At 41.2% G+C, this 27,420-nt stretch overlaps 1 protein-coding gene across 7 annotated transcripts; it reads right to left on the bottom strand.

Annotated features, from left to right (window-relative positions):
* Positions 1-327: 327 nt before the first annotated feature.
* Hp1bp3 (heterochromatin protein 1 binding protein 3) lies at positions 328-27,106 on the bottom strand. Of its 7 annotated transcripts, none has more exons than XM_051173642.1 (13): positions 26,877-27,019; positions 21,331-21,523; positions 20,861-20,960; positions 19,344-19,497; positions 16,801-16,960; positions 14,361-14,504; positions 13,068-13,148; positions 11,696-11,847; positions 8,603-8,693; positions 6,410-6,569; positions 3,995-4,106; positions 2,667-2,795; positions 328-2,057 (listed from the first exon to the last, which is right to left on the bottom strand). In XM_051173642.1, the coding sequence occupies exons 2-13, from the start codon at positions 21,424-21,426 to the stop codon at positions 1,763-1,765; spliced, it is 1,674 nt and encodes a 557-aa protein (XP_051029599.1). In that variant the 5' UTR covers positions 21,427-21,523; positions 26,877-27,019; the 3' UTR covers positions 328-1,762. The 7 variants fall into 7 exon arrangements, with proteins under 7 accessions (XP_051029599.1, XP_051029600.1, XP_051029598.1 ...); XM_051173643.1 differs by lacking the exon at positions 26,877-27,019 and adding an exon at positions 26,336-26,480 and having other exon boundaries at positions 20,861-20,957; XM_051173641.1 differs by lacking the exon at positions 26,877-27,019 and adding an exon at positions 26,336-26,479.
* Between the last annotated feature and the right edge of the window lie 314 nt (positions 27,107-27,420).

The raw sequence follows: 27,420 nt of genomic DNA, 5'->3' as shown, positions 1-27,420 counted from the left end.
TGACCATCAAAATAGGCTGGAGCTTGACTTTAAACAGAAAACAAATGGGGTTGAAGATATGGCTCGGTGGGGTTAAGAGCATTGACTGTTCTTGCAGAGGATGTGGGTTCAATTTCCAGCACCCACATGGCTGTTCACAACTGTCTATAACTACAGTCCCAGGACATCCAACACCTTTATACATGCAAAACAATGCAAAATTAATTAATTAAAAAGAAAAAAAGGAAGTAAACACTGGAGTCCCTTGCAGGAGTAGAGATTACAGGGCAGGAAATGAGAGCTCTTGAGAGTACAGTGAACCCTTTTCAACATAAGTTGTAGTTCAGCAGCTTTTAAAATTTCATGTTTATTCATATTTCTCAAAATATATGTACATAAAAAAGGAAGATTTACAACAGGAAAGATTGCCTTACATGCAACACAAATCCCAATGACTCATGATGGGATCTCACAGGTTATGATCCAATTCAAGCCCATTTTCTCAAGTCCGTTTCCCAGCCATATGTAAGGCTGTAGGGATCCCAGGAGACACTGCAAGTGGAATGAATCTCAAACAAACACCTTCTCCTCTGGCTGTAAGTAAAGGGCCAGAGGATATACATCAAAAAGTTTAAGACAATTAAAATATCAAGTGCCACAGGGAAGGAATAAATGATAAGCAGAAACTATTTCTTAAGAAGAAAGCTAGTGCTATTTTACACAACCTCACAATATCCTAAAACAAATACAAACAAAAAGAGGGTTAGGTAGTACAGCTTCATTTGCTTTCCCCCCTCCTCTCTTCTGTTAAAATATCTCAAAAAGGAAACCATTTGCCTGATATCAAAACTGCTATGGAAAGGGAGGAAGGGGAGCACGTACAGGTCAATCTGAAATCTAGTTATTTTAGTAAATTATGTTTTACCACTTAACATTTCTACATTAGTAATTCTCAAACAGGTACTGTCAACTCATGCCCCAAATATTAAAAATATATCTAGACATTTGATCGAGAACATTCTGTCATTTTTTGGTAATATAAGCAACACCAGAAATCAGATTCCACATATTCCTGTACTTCCCCTTCGGTCAAAAACCAAGTGGTGCAGACAACTTGTGCTTGCTGTTAAGGGAACAATGCTCTGGGCAGCAAAGCGTGCTTGGCGATTGGTCAGAGAGACCAAAGGAGCGGAGATCTTCAGGATCTAAGGGATCACAGAGACTAGGGCTTCTTTTCAAAGCTAAAATGTCTCCAGCTCAAGCTGGAGAGAATGGTAAGTAGAGTGATTTTACAGCCAGGGTTAATCACCACAGCTCTAGCAAGGCTCCAGGCAGGGGCAATGCCTTTCTGAAGAGCATCTGCCTCCTCGACTTCCAGCACCCTACCTGTTGGTGGTTCACTACAAATATAAGTCTTTGCCATTCTTTAGATTAACTTAAAGGGGGGTGGGGGGGTGGGGTGGCAAACCCAAATCAGACCAAAAAAAAAAAAGAAAAGAAAAGAATGAGAATTGGGGTTAAGAGGAGCATAAGGAATAGGGTACATTACATAGTACAGCAAAGTCCAGGATTATTGCAGAAATTAAATGATGAAGAGGCAGGCACTGAGAACAGTACCTAAAGCTAACAAATGCCTACATTGGTTTGTTTAAATTCCTTCCCGAAATGCTCATTTGGGAAGAAAAAGATAAAATTTAAAAGCATTATAACTAAAACAAATGCATACTGACCTTATAAAATAAGATTTTGAATTCTATCATGATACCCTTATTTCCTATAAAATTTACTTTTTTGCCTTGAAAGACTTTTTCATGGTAGATTTGCCCTTGCTGGACAGTTTCACTTCTTTTCTTGAACTAGCTGTGGGCTTTTTGGAGGAGCTCCCACTTGACTTCTTGATGATTGAGGGGGATGGTCTGGCTTTCTTGGCAGGGGTCTTGGCTTTGGGTGGGGCTTTCTTGGGCAGTGGCCTCACTTTCCCTCTCTGAGCAGCAGGGACTTTACGCACAGGCTTAGACCCTCGCTGCTTCATGGATGCAGCCTTCATTTGGGACTTGGCTGGGGTTTTCTTGTGTAAGCTGTAAGAACAAAAGAATAAAGGTATTCTTCACTCATTGCAAAGAGAACTTGTCAGAACAACTTCCCTTTGTTTAAAGAGAAGTTATATAGAAATCAGTATGTTAAAAACAGAAATTTAGCTTTGATGTTTCAATACAGGCTTTATAAAATTTAACTGATTAATGGAAGTCTACAGCTGATTTCTTAGAATATGGAATTAAATAAACTGTGGACATGAATATTATGTTTGACCAAAGAAGAAATTACTTATTCACGCTACCTGAAGTTTGGAATCCTTGAATTTTAAAGCGAGAAGATCAATTAAATGCTACCCAAAGTGTCTGAGTAGAATCTCAGTGGTTAAAACAAATTCCTATGCTTAGTCCCTCCTAATACTATCACTATACTTTCAGCGATATTAGACACAGACTCTAGGCAAACAAGCAATCACTAAGCTATGTCCCTGGGCCTTGTTTTATTATTTTGATAGAGTTTCAATAATGGCCCACACTGGCCATGAATTTTCAATTCTCCTGCTTCAAGCCTCTCTAATAGTTGGAATTATAGGTCCAACTCCATTTTTAACTCCAAGATGTTATTTATTCTGTCTCAGCAGACTCATCTCATACCTTCTCTTGGGTGGGGGTTCTTCATCCTCAGAGTCCTCTGATGATTCATCCTCATCTTCATCCTCATCTTCATCCTCATCCTCATCTTTAGAACCATCTGGCTCTTTCTTTGGAAACAGAACTCCTGGGCTAAGGAGGGAAAAAAAAGTAGAACCAAGTCTCATGTAGGACAAGGAAAATAATGTGAACCTAGAGCCTGTCACCAGACATGTCCACTTCTAGTCATACTCTCTAAAATGTTAGGTTACAAATAACTGTTTAGAATTTAAGGTGTTTTGAACACATGTACAAAGTCACAAGTCTAGGAAAGCTCCACATCATATTTCATCCTCTTCCTCCCATCATGTAGTCATCAGCCACTAACCTTCTGCCATGTGGTTCGCTCCCAAACACACAGTAGCAAATGGTCTGCAGAACAGTGACCAGGCTTTGCCTTCACAATACCAGCAAGTAACTCAAAAGTTTTAGAGAAATTGGGCAAGAATCATGTCCTCTGAACTCTTCTTTAACTTCTATTAGTCCATAAATTAAATCATGTATATGACCTAACTATTCAATTAACTATTTAATGTCTGAAAATTCAAGTTTGCATTCAATAAAGTAATGTCCATGTTTTTAAGAATTACGTAAGAAAGTGTCAATGCAGAGCTGCTGAAGCAAGAGCCTCACAGCATAGGCTATGGTATGACTAGAAATCAAAGTACCAACACTAAAAAAGATGCATGGCTGTTAAAGAACTTCATATATGAGCTGGGTGTTGGTGGCACACCTTTGATCCCAGCACTTGGGAGGCAGAGGCAGGTGGATCTCTGTGAGTTTGAGGCCAGCCTGGTCTACAGAGGGAACTTCAGGACAGGCTCCAAAACAATACAGAGAAACCCTGTCTCAAAAAACCAAAAAACCAAAAAAAAAAAAAAAAACCCAAACAAAGACTTCATGTATGTTTTTGTTTTAACAATTAAATGAACAAGAGACAGATTTTTCAAATAAAAGTACGAAGAAGGCAGTTATGATTCATGGAAACAGGCAACACACTCCCCATCTGGTTTTCTGGACAATTAAAATATTGAATTTTCTGGTAATCTCACTGTTGCTACCATTTAAAAAGATGAAGAATGAACATCAAGTTGACTCTCCAAGGGCTGGCTAACCAGGAGCTCTTCTAGGACAGCAGAGATGCCTGTTCTAGTGAGAACCTTTTGTAGTCGTCATTTTTAGATCGGTCCAGTTCAAGGTAACAGTAATGAGGCAAGCTCTACTAACCCGAAGCTATAACCCAGAAGCAGATTCAATCCTACAGTGGCTAGCACTTCACCTGGAGAGCTCACCTGGGATAATATGGAAAGCACAGCTGGAAGGTGCCGCTGAATCCCTTCCCAGAGATCTGCTCCATCCACCCATTCTTCTCACACTTCTGCAGAGTCTTTTTCAGCAAATGCACTTTACAAAAAATTCAAATAAAGAAAAAGTTTAGATAGGTAGGTTTGGTTGATGGACCACAATTAAATGCAAACCAAGTCAACATTGTTCACACACTAACTAGTATATGTACGTCCTTTGTATCTGAATGTATTAACTAGCTTATAAAATAATTATTTTGTGCCCATAAATTTGGCAAGTTACAATGAAAAATATTAAAGAGACATTAGAATCCACTGAATCAAATTGTTTTTCACAGAAAAGGATAACAGGTGTTTGGAATGAAATCAATGTCTTGAGTCTAGAGGTTCTTGGGTATTACATAACTGGTTAATTATAGTTCTGAATCTATACATTTCATTTTGATTCATCCAAGCATCTAATGTGTAACCTCTATTATACACAGATATCATCTTGGAGGTATATATAAAGATGAGCAGGGGCTGGGGAGATGGCTCCACTGGTAAAGTGCCTGAGTTCAGGTTCTTGGCACACATGTAAAAGCAGACATGTCAATGTGCATTTAGAACCCTAGAACCAGGAGGTGGAGACAGGGAGATTCTTGGAACTCAATGGCATGAGCAGTGACACTAACATGAGCATGCATACTATACACAGAGAGATAAACCCAAAAGTATTAGCAGGATAAATTCCTCAAATAAAGTGACAAGACAATGGAATAGCTCCTGAGGACTTCTAGTTGTCATTCTCATGCAAAGACACATCAAAAATATAGTAAGAAAATTCTACTAATAAAAGACGGCCTCAACATGAGTGAAACTGGAAAAGACTGGCCTCGTGAGTACTCCAGGGGCAGATATATCTCTGAGTTAGAGGTCAGCCTGGTTTGTACAGTGATTTCTAGGCCAGTCAGACTTCATAGTGAGATCCTATCTCAAAAAAACAAAACAAAAACCCACACTTCAAAATTATGTTTTTTATTTTATTGAGATGGGATGTTGCTTTGTTACTTGGCTGGCCTCAAACTATTGGACTTGAGTGATCCTCCTATCTAAGCTTCCCAAGTAGCAGAGCCTATATAGCACGTACCATCACTTCATGCATTAAAAAAAAAAAAAAAAAAAAAAAAAAAAAATCACTCAAATAAAGGCTGGAGAGATGGCTCAGCAGTTAACAGTGGCTGCTCTACCAGAGGACCCAGGTTCAATCCCCAGCACACACATGGCAGCTCACAATTGTCTATAACTCAAGTTCCAAAGGACCTGACATCCTCACATATAGGCAAAATGCACATAAAAATAAATCTTTAAAAAAATTTACTTAAGCTCTCTTTTCTCTTCTTTTGCTCTCTTGCTTTCCTTCCCTCTCTCTCCCTTTCTCCCCTCTACCAATAAACTCCACGTGGGCACTAAAAAACTTAAATAAAATATACCAGTTTGTCATTTCGGTTAGTTACAGAATTTCCATATTCTAGACACTAAATCTTTACACACTTTCTTAGCTCTTGAAAAGGGGCAACCTTGTCACTTTCTCCCAGAACTTTCAAAAATGCTGCATGGGGGCTGCAGAGATGGCTTAGAGGTTAAGAGCACTGACTTTTCTTCCAGAGATCCTGAGTTCAATTCCCTGCAACCACATGGTGGCTCACAACCATCTTGAATGAGATCTGGTGTCCTCTGCTAGCATGCAGGGCACATGCAAGCAGAAGACTATACATAATAAATAAATAAAATCTTTTATAAAAATTGCTGCTAAGTATTGCATTCTAGATTAGTTGCTAATCTCAAAGCACTACTTCTGGTAAATGTAATTTGTTACAGGGAGTAAGTCAATAATAAACTTGAGTAACTGCAAATTAACAAAAAGCTCCAGTAGTACCAGCAAACCTAGCACCTCAAAGGCTGAGGATCCTGAATCTATGCCAGCCTAGGTAAAAAAATGAGACATTCTCCCAAAAACGAGACCTGTAAGGGAGAGAGATGGCTCAGCAGTTAAAAGTGCTTTCTGCTCTCCCACAGGATCCAAGTTTGATCTCAGCACTTATGTTCAAGCTACTTACAAGCACCTATAACTGTAGCTACAGGGGATTTAACACCCTCTGACCTCTGCAGGTACCAGAGACATGTGGCATACATTCACACAAACATATATACATACATGTAAATAAAAATTATGAAAGTAAAATCTCTTTAAAAAGTATAAAAATCAGCGAAAGTTTTAATTACTTCTGTTTCTTCTTATAAAGGATAAATCTATAATGCCTCCCCTCTGAGTTTTCAGTCAGCTAGCAATTAATGCTCCAACATTAGTATGATGAGAATATTCTTCCAGTCCCATATAATACATACAGCTCTGACTCTTACTTTGATAGTTAGAATTGGTTCCTGGGTGGTTCTCCAGGACATACTTCTTCAGAGCAGTGGTGGAGCAAGTTTTCGGCTCATTCATGGCAGCAATGGCAGACAAGATTGCATATTCCATCAGGCTTCCACCAAGCAGGGGTTTCTCCCCTGATTTCTTCAGCTGTTTTTCAAGGAGAAAGAGAAAAGCATAAGGGCAACACTCTCCTAAACCATGTCAAGACAAGACCAGGTAAGCTGGAGCTCCTGCATCAGCACAACTGTTTTACAATGCTTTCTCCTCCCACTCACCAGGTTTCAACCAAGTTGCCTCTTTTGTATTATTTTCTTCTTCTATCAAACCCTCCAACTATCCTAAAACAGCAATAGATATTGTAAACTCAGAGAACAAGCATTCTTATGCCCCGTGCCATAAAAAATACCAATAAATATTTAAGGGACCATATAACAGAAAATTACAATAAAGCTTGACAAGGTGGCACATACCTTTATCCCTGCACTCAAGAGGCAGAGGCAGGTGGATCTCTGAGTTCTAGGCCAGCCTGTTCTATATAATGAGTTCTAGGACAGATAGGGCTCTGTAGAGAGAGCCTCGCTCAAAGGAAAAAAAAAAAAAAGTACAATAAGCAAAATGGGAAAAGAAAACGAGAATTCTTTATAGTACTGGCTTACTTATTTTTTGAGGCAGTGCTTCAGGTATTAAAGTCTGGCCTCATTCAGCAGACTGCTTGTCTAGCACACATGAAACCCTGTGTTCAAACAGCAACACCCCATACACCAGTGATGTTAGCATATGACTGCAACCCCAAGACATAGGAGCCAGAGCAGGAGGATCAGAAGTTCAATGTCATCCTCAACTATATATAAAGTTCATGAGACCCTGTCTCAAAAAAAGTACAAAGCCATAAAAGCAGAGAAAATATTTCAAGTTCTATATCTGACTAGGGACTTTTTTCTTTGAGACAGGGTTTCTCTGTGTAACCCTGGCTGTCCTGGAATTCACTCTGTAGACTAGGTTGACCTCCAATTAAGAGATCCATCTGCCTCAGTCTCCTGAGAGCTGGGATTAAAGGCATACATACACCACTACAGCCAGGGAAAGTTATCTTAAATATTCTTTTTCTAACTATTTCTGAACGAGGCTAACCTTTCTTCATAAACTGAAAAGATATTACATAAAACAACTACTGTTTCCTAGTTAAGCTAGACATTAAAAACATTAGCAAAAATGTAGAAAGTATTTTTCTTAACCAGTTTTTTGAAGACAAGTCTTTATCATGAAAAAATACATGACTTAGCATGTAAAGGGTTTAGTACTGTGGGATTTTGTTTGTAATCCATTTTTTTGATATAGTTTCTATCTGTGACAGCCCTGGTACTCATTATGTAGACAAGACTGGTTTTGAACTCATGGCAATTCTCCTGCATCAGCTTCCCCAGTGTTGAGATTAAGGCACAAGCCACTGGTTACTACTATTTTTATATAAATTAATTTAAAAATATAATTTGTGTCAAGCAGCCCAGACTGTCTTTGAACCCAATACACAGCTGAAGAAGACTCCAAACACGATTCTCTTCCTTCCCCAACCCAGGACACCATACCAAAGCAGTTTAAAGAGTTAACATAAACACCTTTAATGCCAACACTCAGGAGGCAGAGACAGGCAAATCTGAGTTCAAGAACAACCTGCTCTACAGAATGAGTTCCAGGATAGCCAAAAATCCTGTCTCCAAAAAAAAAAAAAAAAAAAAGGCAAAATATCCAGTTTTTCAAAATTTTACTATTACATTTATGTATTGATAGGTATGTAGTGGATGCACATATGCCATAACACATGTATGGAGATCAAAGGACAACTTGCTTCTCTCATTCTACCACTCAGGTTCTGGGGACCGAACTCAGGTCATTAGACTGGATAGCAAGTACCTTTACTTGCTGAGTCATCTTTCCAATTCCTTCTATGTTTAGAGATATGATCTCACTATGTAGCTCTTACTGGTTTTAAATTTGAAATTTTCCTACCTTTGTCTCCTCAAGCCTGGGATTACAGGTGTGTGTCACCATGTCTGGTTCCTAGTCTTAATTAATTCTAATTTAGTAAATACTAATAGATATTAACATACAGAATTCAACTTCTAACCTGGAATGTCCCCGAAGCACCAATAGATATTAACATACAGAGTTCAACTTCTAACCTGGAATGTCCCCGAAGCACCTTTGCCAGTTATCTGCTCTAACTGGCCTCTCTCCACTGCTCTCTGCAGAGCATTCTTCAACAACTGGGGCCTGTAAAAAAACAGTGATATATCATCTGTCAATGAAAGAAACTTGCAGAAATAGATTTAGGTTTATTTCCACATCTAAACTTATAATTACTGTTATGTGTAATAGCCTGTGTTAAAATGAACAAAAACACCACCAAACTGCTAAGCATCCTGGACAAGGAGAATTTCTTTTCTCTTAAAGAAGCTATTATTGACATATATATAATCTTTACCATACAAACAAACTTTTCTCGTTGCCAGAGTGTGCCAATACCCTGTAATTTACTACCATCAGACTGATGATGACCCTGAACAATTAAATAATGCAAAGACATCTTTTTTCCCCTAATGGGGCTTAGCTTGCTATGTTGCCCAAGCCACACAAAGGTTTTTGCTTTAATCACAGCATCCAAATTTGTGTGTGGAGTATGTGAGAATACTACTTTAAAAAGTCATTGTGAAGGTAATTGACAGGCCCTGAGGAATAGCATCTGGCCTCCACACGGGTATACACACATATAGGCATGTACCACCACCCATGCACACTCAATCACCCCCAAAAGAAAAAAGTAGAAAGGGATCCTGCTGGCATCTTAACAGAGGATGATAATCAGAAATCACCCATGCTGACTCTACTATGGTCATAGGCTCTCATCTCAGACTCGCAACTGTGGGAAGTAAACTAATGTGTGTAAGCCAGCACAATGATGATGATGATGACAACAAAGCAATTAAAGCAGCCCATTGCGATGACTTTAAACCCTGAGGCACCCAACACGTGGCTCAGCCAGTAAAGGTCCTTGTCAACACTTAAGGCCTGAGTTCACTCACTGGCACTCACATGGTGGAAGATAAGAACTGACTTTCACAATTGTTCTGTGACACGTGCACCTGACAGACACACACAAATATATAGTGAACTCACTCTGTAGACCAGCCTGGCTTTGAACTTAAGAGATTTTCCTGCTTCTGCCTCCTGAGTGCAGGGATTAAAGGTGTGTATCACTACTACACAGCCAAGTTTTGGCTGCTTCTTTCTCCTTTCTTTTTCTTCCTTTCTTTCTTTCTTTCTTTTATTTCTCTCTCTTTTTTTTTTAATATATGTTTATGGGTCTTCCGCTTGTATATATGTATGTCTGAGTGCCTGGTACCTGAGGAGGAATCAAATTCCCTAGAACTGGGTACTGGGAATCAAACCTGAATCCTCTGGAAGAATAGTCAGTCAGTGGTCCTAACCATGGAGTCCTCTCTCTCTAGCCCAACATGAAAAGAGTTCAGGGACTGGGAAGATGGATCTGTGGGTGAGGTGGTTTGAAAGAGACTGGCCCCCATGGGCTCCTATGTTTAAGTACTTGTTCTCCAGTTGCTGGAATTGTTTGGGAAGGATCACACTGAGTAACCTTGTTAAGGGAGGGGTCATGGAATGTACTTTGAGGTTTCAAAGGACTGGTGCCATTCTGTGTGCCTTTGCTTTGCCATCATGGACTCTAATCCTCTGGACTTGTAAACACAGTTAAACACTTTCTTTTCTAAGTTGCTTTAGTCATGGTGTTTTGTCACAAAAATAGAAAAGAAACTAAGACTGAATAAAATGCTTGCCACGTAAATATGAGGATTCAAGCTCAGATTCCCAGATACCAAGTAAAAGCCAAGTGGGTGTGGTGATCCACCAGTATTCCCAGCTTACAGGAGGCAGAAACAAAAACTCTTAAGTAAGCCTGCCAAACATACAAGCCAAAGAGTTCAGTGGGAAAATCAGGACAGACACTTAATATCAGAATGCTGTATGTGTGGATGCATCTGGACACACAAACACATGCCCCCATATATATTCCAAATGCACATACAAATACATGTGAGTGTGGTGGCACACACTGTGAGTCATCACTTGGCAGGAAGCAAGAGGATTAGAAGGTTAAAGCCATCCTCTGTTACACTTCAAGATTGTGGCCAGCCTGAGCTACATGAAACCCTGTCTCAAAAAAAAAAAAAAAAAAAAAAAAAAAAAATCAAACAAAACAAAAACAAACAAAAAAACACAATAGGAGCCAGGTGGTAGGGGTGCACACCTTTAATCCCAACATTCAGGAGGCAGAACTCTATTGAGTCCAAGGCCAAACTGGCCTATAGAGTTTGTTCTAGGACAGCCAAGGCTACACAAACAGATTCTGTGCCTTGAAAAACAAACAAACAAACAAACAAATAAATAAATAAATAAATAAAAGAATTACTGATAACTCCATGTAACTGCACTCTGTGCAGGAGCAAACGAATCAAAACACTGGGGGAGGGCTACATCTCTAATGAACATGTACACTTTTTCCTCACCATTATTTTATATAGTATAAAACCTACTTACATAACAATTACAGTAGGTATTTGAAGTCTTATAGGGAAGAGTTACAATAAACAGAAAAACAAGACCAGTGGTGCAGGCCTCTTTATGTCTAGGCAATTTAATGCAACAATGTCTCAAACTAAAATGTAAAGAGGGTCAGGATACAGTTCAGTGATAGAAGCTTGTCAGGATAGCATGCATGAGGCATTAGCTTCAATTTTCAACACTGCAAAGTAAACACACAGAAGCCAGGAATAATTCTACTACTAAGGCAGAAGAACAAAGACTAAGAGTCTGATGACAGTGTAGCCTACACAGTGAGCTCCTATCTTAAAAACAGCAGAAATCACACATAGAGACACATACTGTATCACTCACAGACAGGACTACAGAAAGCACATGCTTGAGCATTTGTAGGACTTTGGTATCAAGGAGTCTATTCCAACCAAACCGTCCAGAGGTACTGACTGAGGGACACCTAGACTCTATTATGATCATGTAAGAATATATAGTTTGGGTTTAAAAATAAACAAAGAATAACAACAGCAAAAACAAAACAAAACAAAAACCACCATACAGAAAGTTTTATTTCTGTCTCACCCAAAAGAAATCCTTCTTAATATTTCTGCTACATCCTTTATTAAGAACAACATGCACTGCTTTAGAGTCCAGGGCATGGTTAATACCTGATGTCCACTCTAAGCTTAGGGTAATACTGAGACACGTATTTCCTGATGAGACTGTAGGACGCTTCTTTAGGTTCACAAAGTCGAGTAAAGGCCAATGGGAGAATATCTTCCAGTTTTACTTGTGGTTCTGGATCTACTGCTGAGCCCTTCTGCAACAGCATCAAAAGTTACAATCATTACACAACAGACAGCTGTCAGCCCACATGATACCTACAACTTTAGGGCTTTCCTGCATTACTGTCAAATCATATGGCAAATAGAAAAGTGTATTTTCTCCCATATTCAATTAAATCAGAGCACAAAGTATAGATTGTAGCAATTTTGTCAGATAATAATTTCAGATTCAAAGGATAAAAATACACACAGAAATCAAAAGGAAGAAATCAGTTATTTAAAGGTCTACTTTCACTCTTCATTTCTAGTAACAGGGTTAAGTGCAGCACCAGGAAGCACACCACCAACCCACCAATGCTCCTTTTGAAGTGCTACAAATTTCTATCTTAAAAAAAGTATGAAGAAGCAGTGCCTGGTTCTGCATGCCTTCATCCCAGCATTCTCAAAGCAGGTGGGTGTTTGTGAGTTTGAGGCCAGCCTGGTTTATACAGTGAATTCCAAGATAGGTATGGATATGTAGAAAGACCCTGTCTCAAAAATAAAATTAAAATTAAATTTATAAAGGTATAAAACTTTCAGAGTTGTGAGAATGATACAGATCATCATGATACTAATCATTGACACAGACAAATACTATTCCATTAAAAAGCTTTTAGCTATATGACAGGCAGTGGTGGCCCACACCTTTGATCCCAGAACTCTGTAGGCAGAGGCAGGTGGATTTCTGAGTTCAAGTCCAGTCTGGTCTACAGAACGAGTTCCAGGACAGCCAGGGTTACATAGAGAAACCCTGTCTTGAAAAAACAAAAATAAAAAAACAAAAAAAACAAAAAAAAAAACAAAAAAGATTTTTAGCCATTTTTTTTAATCAATGAAACCGTGTTAATACTTACAGAGATGAGAAGATAAAGGGATCTGAGTACAGTTTGGGGTCTGGTGTGGGCAAAAATGCACTTATATATCTCTTCTAGCTTAAAATACATTTTACAAAAAGTAGTGTAATTCATACAGCTGCCCATAATTCAATATAAGGTAATGAAGACCACAGGCTTAACAAGGCTGGAATGCTAAGGTTTGCAAACTGGCTGTTGTTTGCATTTATCTGGGGAAATAAATTACTTACAATGTCTCTAGCCCTTAGTGGAAAGGCTGAACTTCATTCAAATAGTGCTACTCACATGGGCACTCAATTAATGCTGCTGTCTTCAGTACTAGTAATAGTACTTCAAACACTCAAACTATGGTGTCAACTTACCTTTCTGTTTCTGGATTTTTGAGATGGTTTTCTTGATTTCTGGACCACAACAAAACTACCAGATGCACCTTTTCCTTTTACCTAAAGTAAATGAAATCTAAGTTATTTTAGTACTGAGTTAGTAACTTCATACTAGAGGGTTACATAGCAGGACACAAATGTAAATGTGAAGCGTTGCTTAACTCTGTAGAGAAAACAATGGAGCTGAGGAGTCAAAATTTCAGATGGGACACCACACCAGCCAGTCAACCCTGGACAACCCTGTCACTCAGGCTTTTCAGATAATCAAACACTTCACAAAATAAAATATATTTATTAATCATATAAAAAGGTTATCACCACACAATAGGAATGGTTTTATTATTGATGAACCCGAGTACCCACCACAAAGAATACACTCAACATATATGTACTGAATTAACTACAGGCTCTGAGGGTTCCTAGGCAGAGCTGAACTGTCTGACTAGCACCTAACCCCATTCCACTCTGTAGAAAAGTATGAAAGAACCCAGGAGCTCTCAGATGGGATAAACTAGGTCCTAAGACTAGCTCTTTTTGCTACCATGGGATCTTAGTGGTTACTTTTATCATTATGACATCTGAGGAGTATTTAATGAGATAAAAGTCTAGTTTCAACTTAAGGCTGTCATGGTTTTATTCCAGGACAGGGGGATCAGGACTTGCTTGCTCAAGCAAGTGTTCTAGCTGGAGCTGCAATGCCTACCCTAAGCTGTTCCAACTCTAAGAAATCCTTTGAGGAACTAAGCAAAGTAACACAGCTTAGGCATGAAATAGCTTTATCTGATGCTATTTAGCTCTCAGGAATTAACAGTTTAGAAAATTACCAACTGAGGTGAATCTACTTTAAAAAGCCAATTTATTAAGTATAATCAGTTGAGTCACATATATTAAATTTTAGTGGTAACAAACCTAAGATACAAACGTAAGATAAAAGCAAGTCTCCTTCTTTTATGGCAATAGTAGTATTCCTTAACCTTAAAAATTATTATTACTTTTAGGGCTATGTACTTTCAAGCATAATCCAGTCTCCAAGACTCAACCAACATCCTTACAGGCAGGGAAAAGTCACACCACTGTAGTGCTCTGTTAAGAGTGACCTACAAAGGCAACAACCATCAGGGTTCTGAAGCCTGTCCTAGCAAGACTAGGTCCAGTTGAGTTATTTCAGTCAAGTACCTTACTTTTTAACAAAAAAATACATTTAACTTGCTAGAAACAAATTTAGCATAGCTGGCACATGTCATAATCTCATTTTGTATGGTGGTATAATACCTGTTTGATGACTCCTCTGTTTAACTCTCTTTTCAGCGCTTGCTTAAGGAGATAGCCCCTTCTCTCCAGATCCAGAGAAGGGTACTTATGGATGATGTACTTTCGGATAGCAACCACCGAAGCACCGCTCTTCTGGAAGCATGCCTACAAAATTTTCAAACCATATATATTAAACTAGGCATTTTTTATTAGAGACTCTGAATCATTTTCAAAATAAGTTCTTTGAAAAGTAAACTAAATGATAAAGTAGTAGGGAGAAATAAACAGTGCTTCAGCTAGCTCAATGTAAGCATGTACAGGCTGTGGAGAAATAACACTAACAAGTACTTTGGTAACAATTTTAATTTTTCAAAACCACAAAACTGCTGGGTATGGTGGCTCACACCTGTAATCGCAACTCTAGAAGGTGGAGGTAGGTGCATCGAAGCAATTCAAAGCCAGTCTGGGTTACATAGTGAGACCCAGTCTTTTAAAAACAAAGCAAAAAGCTGGGGGATTTGGGATGGTGACCACCTTTAAACCTAGCACTCAGGAGGCAAAGGCAAGTAGATCTCAGACTGATCTACAGAGTGCTAGGAGAGTCAGGGCTAATGGAGAGAAACCCTGTCTCAGAAAAACAAACACAAAAAAACCCCACAAAACAAAAATAGTCAATTCCCAAACCATCTTAATTCTGAGTGGGGCCATTCACTGGGCAGGGACTTCTGGGCTGAATAAACAGAAGGAACTGAGCAAATGCCTACATCTGTTTTATTCTTCTGCCTACAGATACAAAGCCAGCCACCACCTGCTGCTCTGCTGCTGCTACTTTTCTTTTCTGCGACCAGTCTATTTAGTCTTGGCTGCATGAGATTCTTAAAGAGAGGCTATGTAAAGGAGAGATCCCAGGCTGGAAAGCTAGCTCAATATGCTGCTCTTGCAGAAAATCTGAACTTGGCTCCCAACATCAACACAGTAGCTTACAATTGCCTTTAACTCCAATTCCAGGGCATCCAGTGCTTTCTTCAGGCCTCCAAGGGCTCCTGAACATATGATACAATAAACTCACACAGGCATATACACAGAAGTACAAAAATGAAATGATTCTTTTTCTTTTAAATACAAAGGGGGTGGAGGTTAGGCTTAACTTGCACAGGGCTTGATGTTTAATCCCCAGCAATGGGGATATTGGGAAGAGTTACATAATAAACATAGTATAAGATTAGACTAACTTGCTGGGTGTTGGCACACCTTTAGTCCCAGCACTTGGGAGGCAGAGGCAGGCTGATCTCTATGAGTTCAAAGCCAGCCTGGTCTACAGAGCTAGTTCCAGGACAGGCTCCAAAGCAATACAGAGAAACCCTGTCTTGAAAAACAAAAACAAAAAGATTACACTAACTTTCATTTGGTCTAACTTTATTGTCATGGCAGCAAAAACCTTTAATCTTGCAAAAGAATCACAAGTTCAAAGTCATCCTTTATAAAGGAAGTTTAACGCCAATCATCTTGTGCTTCATCAAGAAATCCACCTTGACCCTCCAAAAATACCTGAGAGCCACATATGTTAATGAAAGCCAATGAATTACATTGAAATCACAATGCTATGTAAGAAGGCTAATTTTTACGATATTTAGAAAGGGTTAGTGAAGAAACAAAGCAGTATCACTGGGTAGAGGTGTGATGCATGCCTTTAGACCCAGCACCCAAGAGGCAGACACAGGTAGTTCTCTGAGTTAAAGGCCAGTCTCACTTACAGAGAAAGTTCCTGGACAGCCAGAGCTGATACACAGAGAAGCCCTGCCTCAATAAACCAAAAAGGAAGGAAGGAAAAAAGGGAGGGGAGGGAAGAGGAAGGTGCTATATAAATCATAGATATATATTAGATGCTCAACTGTACAAACAAAACTAGAGATAATTTTTAGTAAAAATTCTGCATGTTTTCTAATGATTCTATCTTATATGTGCACATGTGTGTCTGTGATGTATGTACAGGTGCCCACAAAGGGAATCTGGCCCCTGGAGCTTGAATTACAGATAGTCAATACAGGTGCTGGGAATTGAACCCAGGTCCTCTGTAAGAGCAGTAAGTGCTCTTAACCACTGATCCATTTCTCCATCCCCTTAACATCAGTTTTAAAATACAAATATGCTTTCAGGGAATGATGGGGCATGCCTTTAATCCCTCCCACCACCACCACTCTAGAAGCAAGGCAGGTGGATCAAGACCAGCCTGGTCTACAGAGCAAGTTCCCGGACAGGCAGGGCCACACAGAAAAACCCTGTCTCAGAGGAAAAAGGGTGCTCATCAAATGCAATTATAGTAGAAAAACATGTGCCTGCTGTGATGAATATCCTTTAAGAAGCAAAGCAGGATTTCTGATGTCTGGACAAAATAAGCTGTTTTCAATAAGGAAAGATGAAGAGGGTAAACCTGAGTTGATTGCTTGAAATAACAACTTGCCTTAATGGCCTCAGTTAGGATTGCATCCATCTTGGGCCGTGGGGAAGAAGCCATTGGTGTTTGTTTCTGGGCCCTGGCTAGCTGGCTGGCAGAAAGAGTAGCCCAGGAAGGTATCGTTTTTTTCACTTTCTTCTCCTTTTCTTTAGACTGATCTTTCTCACTTAAAAACAAAGAGTTTTCATTATGCAAGATGAACCCTTCAGAGACATAGTCAACACTTTGAACTCACACATCTGCATTTTCCACTCACAGACTATATATACTTTAAGGAGAAACAGCATCTGTACTGAACACTCAACTTTCTTTCCTATCATTAGTCCTAAGTAACATAGCACAGCACATACAAAGCACTCACAGTGTATTAGGTATCAGAATATACAGGAAGATACACCCAAGTTACATGTAACACTAAACCAAATTATAGAAAAGACTTAAGCACCTACAGTTCTTGGTACTGTAGGCGTGTTAGAAAAAATGGCCCTCTAATACCAAAGGGCAATCATGAAGGAAAAAAAAGAGCCAGGTATAGGGAGCATTCAGGAAACACAGTGACTATGGGTTCAAAGCTAAACTAGCCTAGGTTAGGTAGCAAGTTCCAGGACAGCCACAGCTACAAAATGAAACCTTGTCTTGGGTGAAAAAAGATTTTAATTTATTTACACTGAGGTGACATATAAAACAAGCAAAAAAATGTACAAATAGTAAAAACTTCCTGGTACTACAAATGAATCAAAGAGGTTTCTCTTAGGTATGAGCTAGAAAGATGTTTCTCGTAGGCACAGGAAAGAGCAATACATTAACTGTCACTAAAAACGAAGTGAAAATTCTAGCTGGAGAGACAGTTGAGTGGTAAGAGCACTGGGTGCTCTTCCAGAGGACCTGAGTTTGATTTCAGTACCCATTAATTGGCTCACAGCCATCTGCAATTCCATTTCCAAGGGACCCAGCACTGTCTACAGCCTCCATGGCACCAGGCATGCACATGCACAAACAAGCAGACAAAATACCCACACATATAAATAAGTAATTAAATATATATGCATATATATACATATATATATAAAATAAAAATTATAAGCACTACAACAGATGTAATGGGATATGGGAAAAGATCTTAAAATCCTAAGTATATGATTTTAGCATGTGATGTTTCAGTTACCTCAACAGCAAAACATCAACTACCTTCAAGGTAAAGAATAACAAAATTTAAGGCTAGAGATGATCTAAAATTCATTCTAAGTGGTACCTAGGATTAGTTACTCACCTAACAGAAATATTAGTATGCTACAAAATATGGCACAGCCAATAAAAAGCACAATAAAAAAGACCTTATTCTTAAGAAAGGGGATAGTTATTTCTTCTTAGCCAGGCATTGGTGGTATATGCCTTTTACAGTACTCGGGAGGCAGATCTCTGTGAGGTTGAGGCCAACCTGTTCTACATAGTGAGTTCCAGAACAGCCATGAGTGTTACAGAGAAATCTCCAAAAACCAAAAACCCAAACAAAGCAAAAATAAAAGGGGGGGGGGGAGGGTGCTAAGAGATTTCCTGAGTAGTACATGGGAAAAGTGTAACTATTACTATTGCAGTTAAAAAGAAATTGTGTTTTTGTGTACATGTGATGTGGGTGCTCACAGAAGCAAAGGTTAAGGTTGGCTGTCTTCCTCGATTGCTCTCTACTTTTTTCTTTTAGAAGAAAGCCAGGTATAAGGTAGCAAATACCTGTAACTCGGCACTTAAAATGGAGATGCATGAGAGTCATCACTGCAAGTTTGAAGCCAGCATAGCTTCCACTGTGAGTTCTTTTGTTGTTGCTGTTTTTTTAATTTTTGAGACAGGGTTTCTCTGTGTAACAGTCCCTAGAACTCACTTTGTAGATCAAGCTGGCCTCCAACTCAATAATAACCTCTTGCCTCTGCCTCTTAAGTGCTGGGATTAAAGGCATGTGCCACCACCACCTGGTTTACATAGTGGTGAGTTCTAAGTTAGCCAGGGATACATAGTGAGACATGCTTAAAATATGTCTGTCCCCTCCTTGCCCAAGAAAAGAACCAAACAACTCAAACAACTACCACCATTGTACACAGATATAAATCACCTCCAAATCTTACCCACAGAGCTCAGTCACCAGATACAGAGCTTATGTTGCTTTTGAAATGATGAAACTGAGTAATCTAACAAGCACATAGAAACAGCTCACTGCTGGTACAGAGGTAGGAACAAATGGTCAAGTGTCTTTCAAGTCAGGTTTTTATAGTTATTTATCATTTCTTACTGAAATTCCATCAAAGCTTAAAAAGTATCAAATGTCCCTTTAAATGAATTCTACGCACAAACACAGACTCCAAAGCAAACAGGAAACACTCAGACTACCATGCTAACTAACCACTACAAACTCTAAAAGGCATAAAAGTGCCCACTAATACCTTTTCAAATAGTTATTTAAAACAGCAAACCCAAATAGTAAATGCTCAGCACAAATGGCTGATGTGCAATCTCCACACAGCTTCAACTATAAACAGCAGTAAAGCAGAGTCCCTTACTCCTTTTTGGGTTCCTCAGAAGTTTTGTTCTCTTCCTTCTCTTCACTCTCAGGTTCCCCCTTGGGCTGTTCCGGCTCACTAGATGTAGCAGGCGGTGTTTCATTCTCCTGTTCTTCCACAGTAGAGATAGATTCCTCTGAACTTCCATCTGGTTCTAAAACACAGAACCCCCAGCCCACCAGTAGTCAATACTTGTCAAAATATGTCCTTAACAGACCTACCAAGTGTTCAAATTGACAGATGCTTTCTACAGTAACTCGTACAGCTATGGAGCATGAGTGGCACCATTGCACTACCCCTGCCCTGCACTCTCTTCTATCTCGTTAAGTCATCTGAGTTGTCTGGTCAAGGGTTCACTGCATCAACTGGGCAGAGGTGAGGATAGGAGTTCCAAGGCCACACTTGTCTGCCCAGCAAGTTCCTAGGATTGCTGTGTCAAGCCCAAGCTCTGCCTCAAAAAAGAAAAAATAAAAAGTTTTAAAAGAAGTAGAGCTGAAAATTTGGATAGAATTTCTGAAAATTCATGATGGAACCTGAACCAGTTACTTGTTATCAGTGAGCCAGAATGTAAGAGTTTTTTTTTTTTTTTTTTGGGGGGGGGGTAGTGTTTTTTGGGATAGTGTCATGCTATATAGCCCTGACTGGCCTCAAATTCAAAGCAACCTTTCAATCTTAGATCATTCTGCCACACAGCTTGTAAAGTGATGCTGTCAGCGATGCAATGGTAATCAACTTACCTACCCACATTACTTTTAAACTCTGACTCTCACATTCCCTATTATCTAAACTGGGTACAGCACTTAAGAATTTTGAGACAAAATCCAGGTTCAAAAAGAGCCCACACAGGGAGAGAATTATGTGCTCATTTCTGCAAACCCAAGATATGCAAGGGAGAAGGAAAAAGGAAAGGGAAAAAGAACACCTGACAGAGTAACAGGGAGACTAGAAACAGCATGAAGGAGCACCATTTCTCCAGGCTGATGGATCTTGTTCACTGCCCTCTACTTGCACGCCTATCTGACTGGCTCACATCCTCTCCACTGACACAGTTATACCTAGTCTTATAGCCCATGTGTTTCCCTATGTCACACTAATTGCTCCTCATTTTTGTTTTAATTCCAACAACATTATATTTTACATTCCAAAAGCCTTCAAACTGAAAACACCCTGTTTGTTCTGTGTGCATTGCATGTGCCTGCATGTCTATCTGTGTGAGGATGCCTGATCTTCTGGAACTGGATTTATAGACAGTTATGAGCTGCCATGTGGGTGCTGGGAATTGAAACCAGTTCCTCTGGAAGAACAGCCAGAGCTCTTAACTGCTGAGCCATCTCTCCAGGCCAGAAAATGCACTCTACCCAGATGGTACAGCATGGCATACTGATATCTACTATTTCTCTTTTCAAATGCTTTTTAACAGTTCATTATGAACATGAGAATAATTAAGTTCAAAAAGATTTATGGAATACTTCAAATTGGAGTGTTCTGCCTTTTAAATAGTGGCTGCTTTACTTTACCTGGCTTTTTTTCCTCCCCTTCAGCAAGCTTGCTTTTGGGCGGAGTTTCCCTGGTAGAATTCACAGCTCGACGTATTGGCATGTTGCTATCCTCTGCCTTCTAAGAAAACAAATGCCCATAATCACACAGGATAAAAGTTCTTTTCTTTCTCTCTCAAGGGACCTAACTGGGTATCAAAGATGTAGGAGAATTCTTCAAGTCGACTCTAGGATCTGATGCAAATTAGTTTTAACAAGTTTTTTTTTTTTAAGTGAAACATTTCAAAAATATTCAAAATATTTTATTTTAGATAGAATTTCAAAGGGAAACAGTTATAGGTAATCTTTAATCAATTTAGAAGGTTGAAAGTTTTATAAAGAATTTGAGGGGAAGGGGAAAATGAAAAAACTCTGTATCTATGAAGAACCCAACTGAGCCTGAAGTCAGGGATTGATCCAAGAGTGAGCTTCAAGAATACATCAGCCCCTACCTCACCTAACTTGTCCATGTGGATCAGCTGAGCTCCTACTATAAGTGGGAGTGGCTTAGGATGGACGAGTTCACCTTGAGACATATCAGTCGCCATTTAAAACAATTTCTAGGCCTGAATACTGGTGACACTCTGAAGCCTCTGCTGTTAATCACAAGGGTTTTTCCTAATGGCTTCAGTGTGAAGAGTCAACCTAAAGCACAGAAAAGATTTGGTGTGAAGATCAACAGAAACAAAATTAAACTAAAACGTTTAAATTTAGTATTCTAAAGGGAATAAATATAACTAAAACTTTAAATTACAGTTGACTTAGTTATTACTAAAAAAGACATTATTAACATATTAACAATGTAAAGCAATGACTAAGATGAATGCATTAAGCCACAGCAGCTTTGCAATTTCCATAGGAACAAAGGCAGCAAAGACAGAGGGGGCTGAGGAACCTGACTCCAACCCTCTTGCCATCTGTCTGGAACTTAGGAAGGAGACTAAGGACAGATCTAGCCAAGTATCAGTTCAGTAAAGATGACTTTTGCTGTTATCATTCACATGGCGTCAAGAAAATTAACTGTAGTAGGGTGGTAGTGGCGCACACCTTTAGTCCCAGCGCTTGCGAGGCAGAGGCAGGTGGATCTCTGTGAGTTTGAAAACAGCCTGGTCTACAAAGCTGCACAGAGAAATCCTGTCTCAAAAAATCAAAACAAACAACAAAAACCTGTAATCTTTAACTCTATCCCCATTAGAGAGTAAAAATTTCCCCCTCACTAAAGGAAAACTGAAGGGTAAAATTAACACTGAAGACCAGACACTGAAGAATCTCCAGTGCCAGGGAGATGAGTTTAGATCACCACCTATACAAACAGGGTACCCAAGACCACCTAGTGTAACATAAGCAAATGCATGTAGTAAAAAAGAGAATAGCTAAGCAGTGTGGTGTACACACCTTTAGTCCCAGCACTCAGGAGGCAGAGGCAGGTGGATCTCTGTAAGTCTGAGGTCAGCCTGGTCTACAGAACAAATTCCAAGACAGGTTCCAAAGCTACACAGAAAAACCCTGTCTTAAAAAAAAAAAAAAAAAAAAAAAAAATCATAATCAGTATCTTCAAAGTCAGGCATGGTGGCACACACCAGAAATCCTACAACTCAGCAAGTTGAGGGAGTAGGGGATACACATTGAATTCTGAATTTTAGACCAATGTGAATTAAAAACTGAGATCCTCTCTTAACAAATGAACAAACAAGCAAGCAAACAAGCAAAAATTACAAATAAACCTCATGTAGTCACCCAAATTTACCTGATTGTAACACTCCTGTGCCTTTAAAAAGAAAAAGAAAACAAACAAACAAACAAAAAAAAAACCACTAATGTGGGCAGGGGAATGGTTCAGTGTCATGAAAGCATAAGATCTGAGTTCAGATCTCCAATACACACATAGAAGCTGAATGTTTGGTACCCATCTGTAACCCCAGCACTGGGTATGCAAACAGGCAGATCCCCAAAGCTCAACAGCCAGCCAATGAAATGGTGAGGTCCAGGTTCAGTGTGAGTGTGGCCTGGGACTATTACATGACAGGATAAAAGGTCAAAACATAATAAGATGGAAAGCAATTGAGGAAGATTCCTGTCTGTGACCTATGGCATCCACACACGCACAGATATGTACACATAATTCTAATCTAGAACCCTCATATCCTATAATAAAAATTCCTTAGTAGAGGAAAATGGCTATTTACATGATTAGGCCTCTGTGCTAATAAGCAATTAACAAAAATAAATAATTAATTTCTACTTTAATCTCTAACTTTTTTTTTTTTTTAGAAACCTAAGACTTTTTATCCTGTCATGTAATAGTCCCAGGCCACAACAAACTAGGGTTAATTTTTAAAACATTAAACAGAATGCTTTCAGTTGGAGAAAAATCTTCTGTAAAAACGGGTGGTAATTACAGACTTCTCTATTAGTTGAAAAGACAGCTGAAAGAATGCAAGCTAGAACAATGCACTCAACTGTAAATTCAGCACAATGGGAGGCTGAGATAGGATGATCAGGAGTGCATACAAAAAGCTTATTGACAACAGTGAATTAGAAATATTTACAAATATTTAAAATTCTTAACAGCCCAAAGCATGTTGGCTATGGTGATACATTCATTTAATCCCAAAATTATGGGGATAAAGGAGGCAGAGGCAGAGCGATCTCTAAGTTTGAGACCAGCCTGGTCTACAAAGTGAGTTCCAGGACAGCTAGGACAGCCAGGGCTACACAGAGAAAACCGGTCCATGTGAAACTCCTTTAAAGAAAAAAAATTAAGGTCAAGATGGCAAAGGACATTACTTAGGCTGTTTGCATGGGGATTTCAATGCAAAAAGTAGTATTTGTGGTGATTTTTGTTTGTGATTAACAAATAAAGCTAGCCCATGCTAGTTAACGTTAGAGTCCAGGCAGCGGTGATATATACCTTTAATCCCAGCACTCAGGAGACAGAGGTGGACCACCCTAAACTACACAAAATTGATCCAATCTAAAAGAAAAACAGAGCTCATACAAAGGTGATCCCAGCACTAGGGAGGTGGAGACAGGAATGATATGGCTGGGCAAACATAGGAATTACGGCAGGAGGAGGCAGGAGCTCAGGGACAGATAACAGTCTGAGAACGGGATCACCCTTTTGGTCTTAGCATTGGCAGAGGTGAGAACTCTCTAGTGGCTGGCTGCTTTGCTTCTCTGATCTTTTGTTTTAACCCCAATATCTGTCTCTGGGTTTTTATTATTAATACCCTTTAGAATTTGTGCTAATCTGGTGACCAACTTTTGGGGTAAAAATTCATGTTAAAGACTTTGTCTGTGGCTTTGAGCCACCAGCATGGGCAGGATCTACCCTCAACTGGGTCCAGTGACCCGGCCAGTAGGTTTTCCTTTCTTCTCCTCTAGTGGCCTTTCCCTTCTCAGGCTGCTGCCGCCAAACATGGTGGCTGCCTTGAAATCTGTACTACACAGCAGCAGACAGCCTCACATCTTCACTGTCACTGTTCGAAGATTTGGTGAAAAATTGGGGATTTTTTTTTTTTTTTAAAGATTTATTTACTATGTACAGTGTTCTGTCTGCATGTATACCTGAAGGCCAGAAGAGGGCACCAGATCTCATTATGGATGTTTGTGAGCCACCACATGGTTGCTGGGAATTGAACTGGACCTCTATAAGAGAAGCCAGTGGTCTTAACCACTGAGTCATCCCTTCAGCCCATAACTGGGAATTCTTAAAGGCAGGAATTAGTTAACTTGAGTTTTTCCCCACATTAAAAATTGGGAAACCAGGCGTTAGAGACAGGTGAGACTTTGAAGCCAGACTTGTCTACTGAGCAAGTCCCAAGACAAGCAAACAAACAATCCAAACTGAGTAGCTAAAACATAGCAGTCTGCGTCAGAATGGGAGTTTAAAAAAATATTTGTTAAGGAATGAAAGAAAAATTTTTTTAACATGCATTCATACGGTGTAGAAACCAAACATACTTTCACCTGTGGCTTATAAAGTTCTCTTGTGCCCACAAGTTTTTGGGTTCTTTTTAGTTAAGTGTTAGAATAGTAACACAGATTTACTTTTGACAAGGGAAATGTCTGTTTGTTTTATTATAGGCAATGAAGGCCTTGCAGGAATAGAAAGTCAAATTCCATGGTTATAGTTTATTCCATTAGAAAGAAGAATATGGGGCTTCAACATGTTTCAAACTACTGCTATCCTTTAGAATTTTCTAATACCAGTAATAGAGACCACTAAATAGCTCAAACAGCTCCCAGTTTGAGTTTTCTCACTACACTTAGACAAAGCATTACAACTGCTGGCAACTTTCCCATCTCATTAATCGGCATCAAGTGATGTCTATCTTGGCTGGGCACAGAAGCTGATAATACATAGCTCCACACGCTGGAGTTAAGGCTTGCATCGACATAAGCTTCAGTGACTTCCTAGTCAACTTCCAGTTGTCCATCTCCCAAGTAAATTTGAAAACTAAGGCCAAAACCCCAAGCTTTAAGCTGTTAGTCATGAACGCTGAGGTGACAGTTCTCAGCAATCCCCCCAGCACTCGCACTGAGGAGGCTGATACAGGAGGGTCACAGTTGAGTCCCAAGGTTGCAGGGGCTACAGAGGGAGACCACCTCAAAAACAAAATTTGAAACAAGCTTTGCAACGGAAAGAGGCATAACGTTTTTAAAACCTTGTAACAGAAGCCGGGTGTTGGCGACACACACCTTTGATCCCAGCACTCGGGAGACAGAGGCAGGCAGATCTCTGAGTTCGAGGCCAGCCTGGTCTACAGACTTTGCTTGTTCTAAGACAGGCTCCAAAGCAATACAAAGAAACCCTGCCTCGGAAAACAATAACAAAAAACCTGTACCAGTTGTATGCCTGAAACTAAAATTTTGTTTACATATTTCCAATCGCTTCTAGGCCTTTCGGCTAAAACCTAGTGTAGAATGACTCTCTAGCTACGTTTCTTGTCACTCTAAGATGCTTGGGTATAAGGTCCCAGGTTTAATAAAAGACTCGCTTTCCAAAGCAATGGACAATCGGAGAAGTGCAGTAAGAAACCACGGGAGAAGTGATGAGCATTCCAGGCAGTGCGGGAGGGTTTAGCTTCAAGGGCGTTAAGAATGGTTAAGTCTGGATCAACTCGGGCCTGGGCACCAGACGGCTGACACTGACAATCCTATCTGCAACGGGGGCTGGAGGAGCTGTAGGCACGCGGGAACACGGAAGCGCAAGGCCGTCATGGCAGCGGCGGCGGCGGCAGCAAAGCGACAGCGCCCACAGAGGCTGAGCATCGCCCGGAGGAGCAGCGAGGACAAAGGCGCGAGCAACCACGCGGCAGAGCGGGGGGAGCAGGAGCCGAGACGGGCGCGGGGCTGCTGACGGGCGGCGGCGGTGGCTCGACGTAGCCACCGCTCGGCCACCCCATCTTCGGAGACTCGGCAGCGCCCCGCAGGGCCTCAGCTCCGAACACTCACCACTGGGAACTCCGTAATGGCGGCCGCGGCCGCGGCGGGGGCGCAGAACCCGAAGGGGCGGGCCGCCGCAGCCAATCACTACCGCCGGCATCTTTCGAACCGGCTTGAAGACCGTTGAGAGTAGGCTGAGGGGAGGGCGCGGCGGAAGTCGGGCCACGGGCCTCAGAGCATGCGCGAGTCCGCAGCCAATAGGGCGCCGCGGCGCACGCCTGCGCACACCGGCGCATGCGCGCTGAGACACGGGGGGGGGCACGACCAGCGAAGAGCTGCCCCTCCTCCCCAAATCCAAACAAAACAAGGGCGGGAGCGCGCGCCACGGGGTCCCGGAGGCCTGCGCGGCTGGGGCAGGGGCCAAGCGGCAGGCGCGACGCGAGAGGGCGCAGCGGCCGCGGTGGGCGGACAAAAGGCACCGGCTCCCGGGCCCCGCGCCCCGCCCCCTGCGCCTGGGCAGCGGCGGCGTCAGCGCCCAGGCCGGCGGCCTCCGCCACTCGCGCCCGGGGCCTGCGCCCACTTCCCGCGCTCCTGGCCCGTCCCGCGTTACCTCTGAGCTCCAGCGACCCGGCGCCCGCGTCCCGGACTGCCTTTCAGCGTTGCCGCCGCCGCCGACCGCCGACTCCGACACCGCTGTCCTCCAGGCCGGGCACCGAGCTCTGCCGCCCCGCCCCCCTGCCCGCGGCCTCGCGCGCGCGTCCCCGCGCCGGCCCCGCCCCCCGCGCGCTCCCTCGACGTGGGTCCCGGGCGGGCGCATGGGGGCGCGAGAGGGCGCTCGGGGACGGCGGGCGGCGCGGGGCGGAGCGCGGCCGAGCGCTTCCTGGCTGGTTGGCTTGCGCATCCCATTGTCGCCTTCCCAGGGTCCTTCGGGTTTGGGGTTCCAGCCTTCCTCAAGCCTTGGAATACTGCGCTGGACTAAACCCCAGCCACGATCCCGAGTTTACACGGGATGGCACTGTAGTGGCCAAGGACTAGAAGATGCTTTTCTCCATTGTGAACCAGACTGCCCGAGCTTCCTGTTCTGCGTGCAGTTACCCCCACTAAAGAACACACGAGCTTAGGAGAAAAGAGTTGCCTTTGAATTAGCACTTCAC

Source organism: Phodopus roborovskii, unplaced genomic scaffold (assembly GCF_943737965.1).
Source record: "Phodopus roborovskii unplaced genomic scaffold, PHOROB, whole genome shotgun sequence".
Classification (NCBI taxonomy): domain Eukaryota; kingdom Metazoa; phylum Chordata; class Mammalia; order Rodentia; family Cricetidae; genus Phodopus; species Phodopus roborovskii.
Note: the sequence above shows the minus strand (reverse complement) of the source record. Positions and strands in the feature narration are given on the sequence as shown.

Coding starts and splice junctions, on each gene's coding strand:
- Hp1bp3 (XM_051173639.1), bottom strand. CDS start 27,083: ATGCGCCCGCCCGGGACCCACGTCGAGGGAGCGCGCGGGGGGCGGGGC. Junction 16,961..19,343: donor TCTGAGGAACCCAAAAAGGA/GTAAGGGACTCT, acceptor TTTGTTTTTAAG/TGAGAAAGATCAGTCTAAAG. Junction 2,796..3,994: donor TGCTTTCCATATTATCCCAG/GTGAGCTCTCCA, acceptor TTCCCTCCTTAG/CCCAGGAGTTCTGTTTCCAA.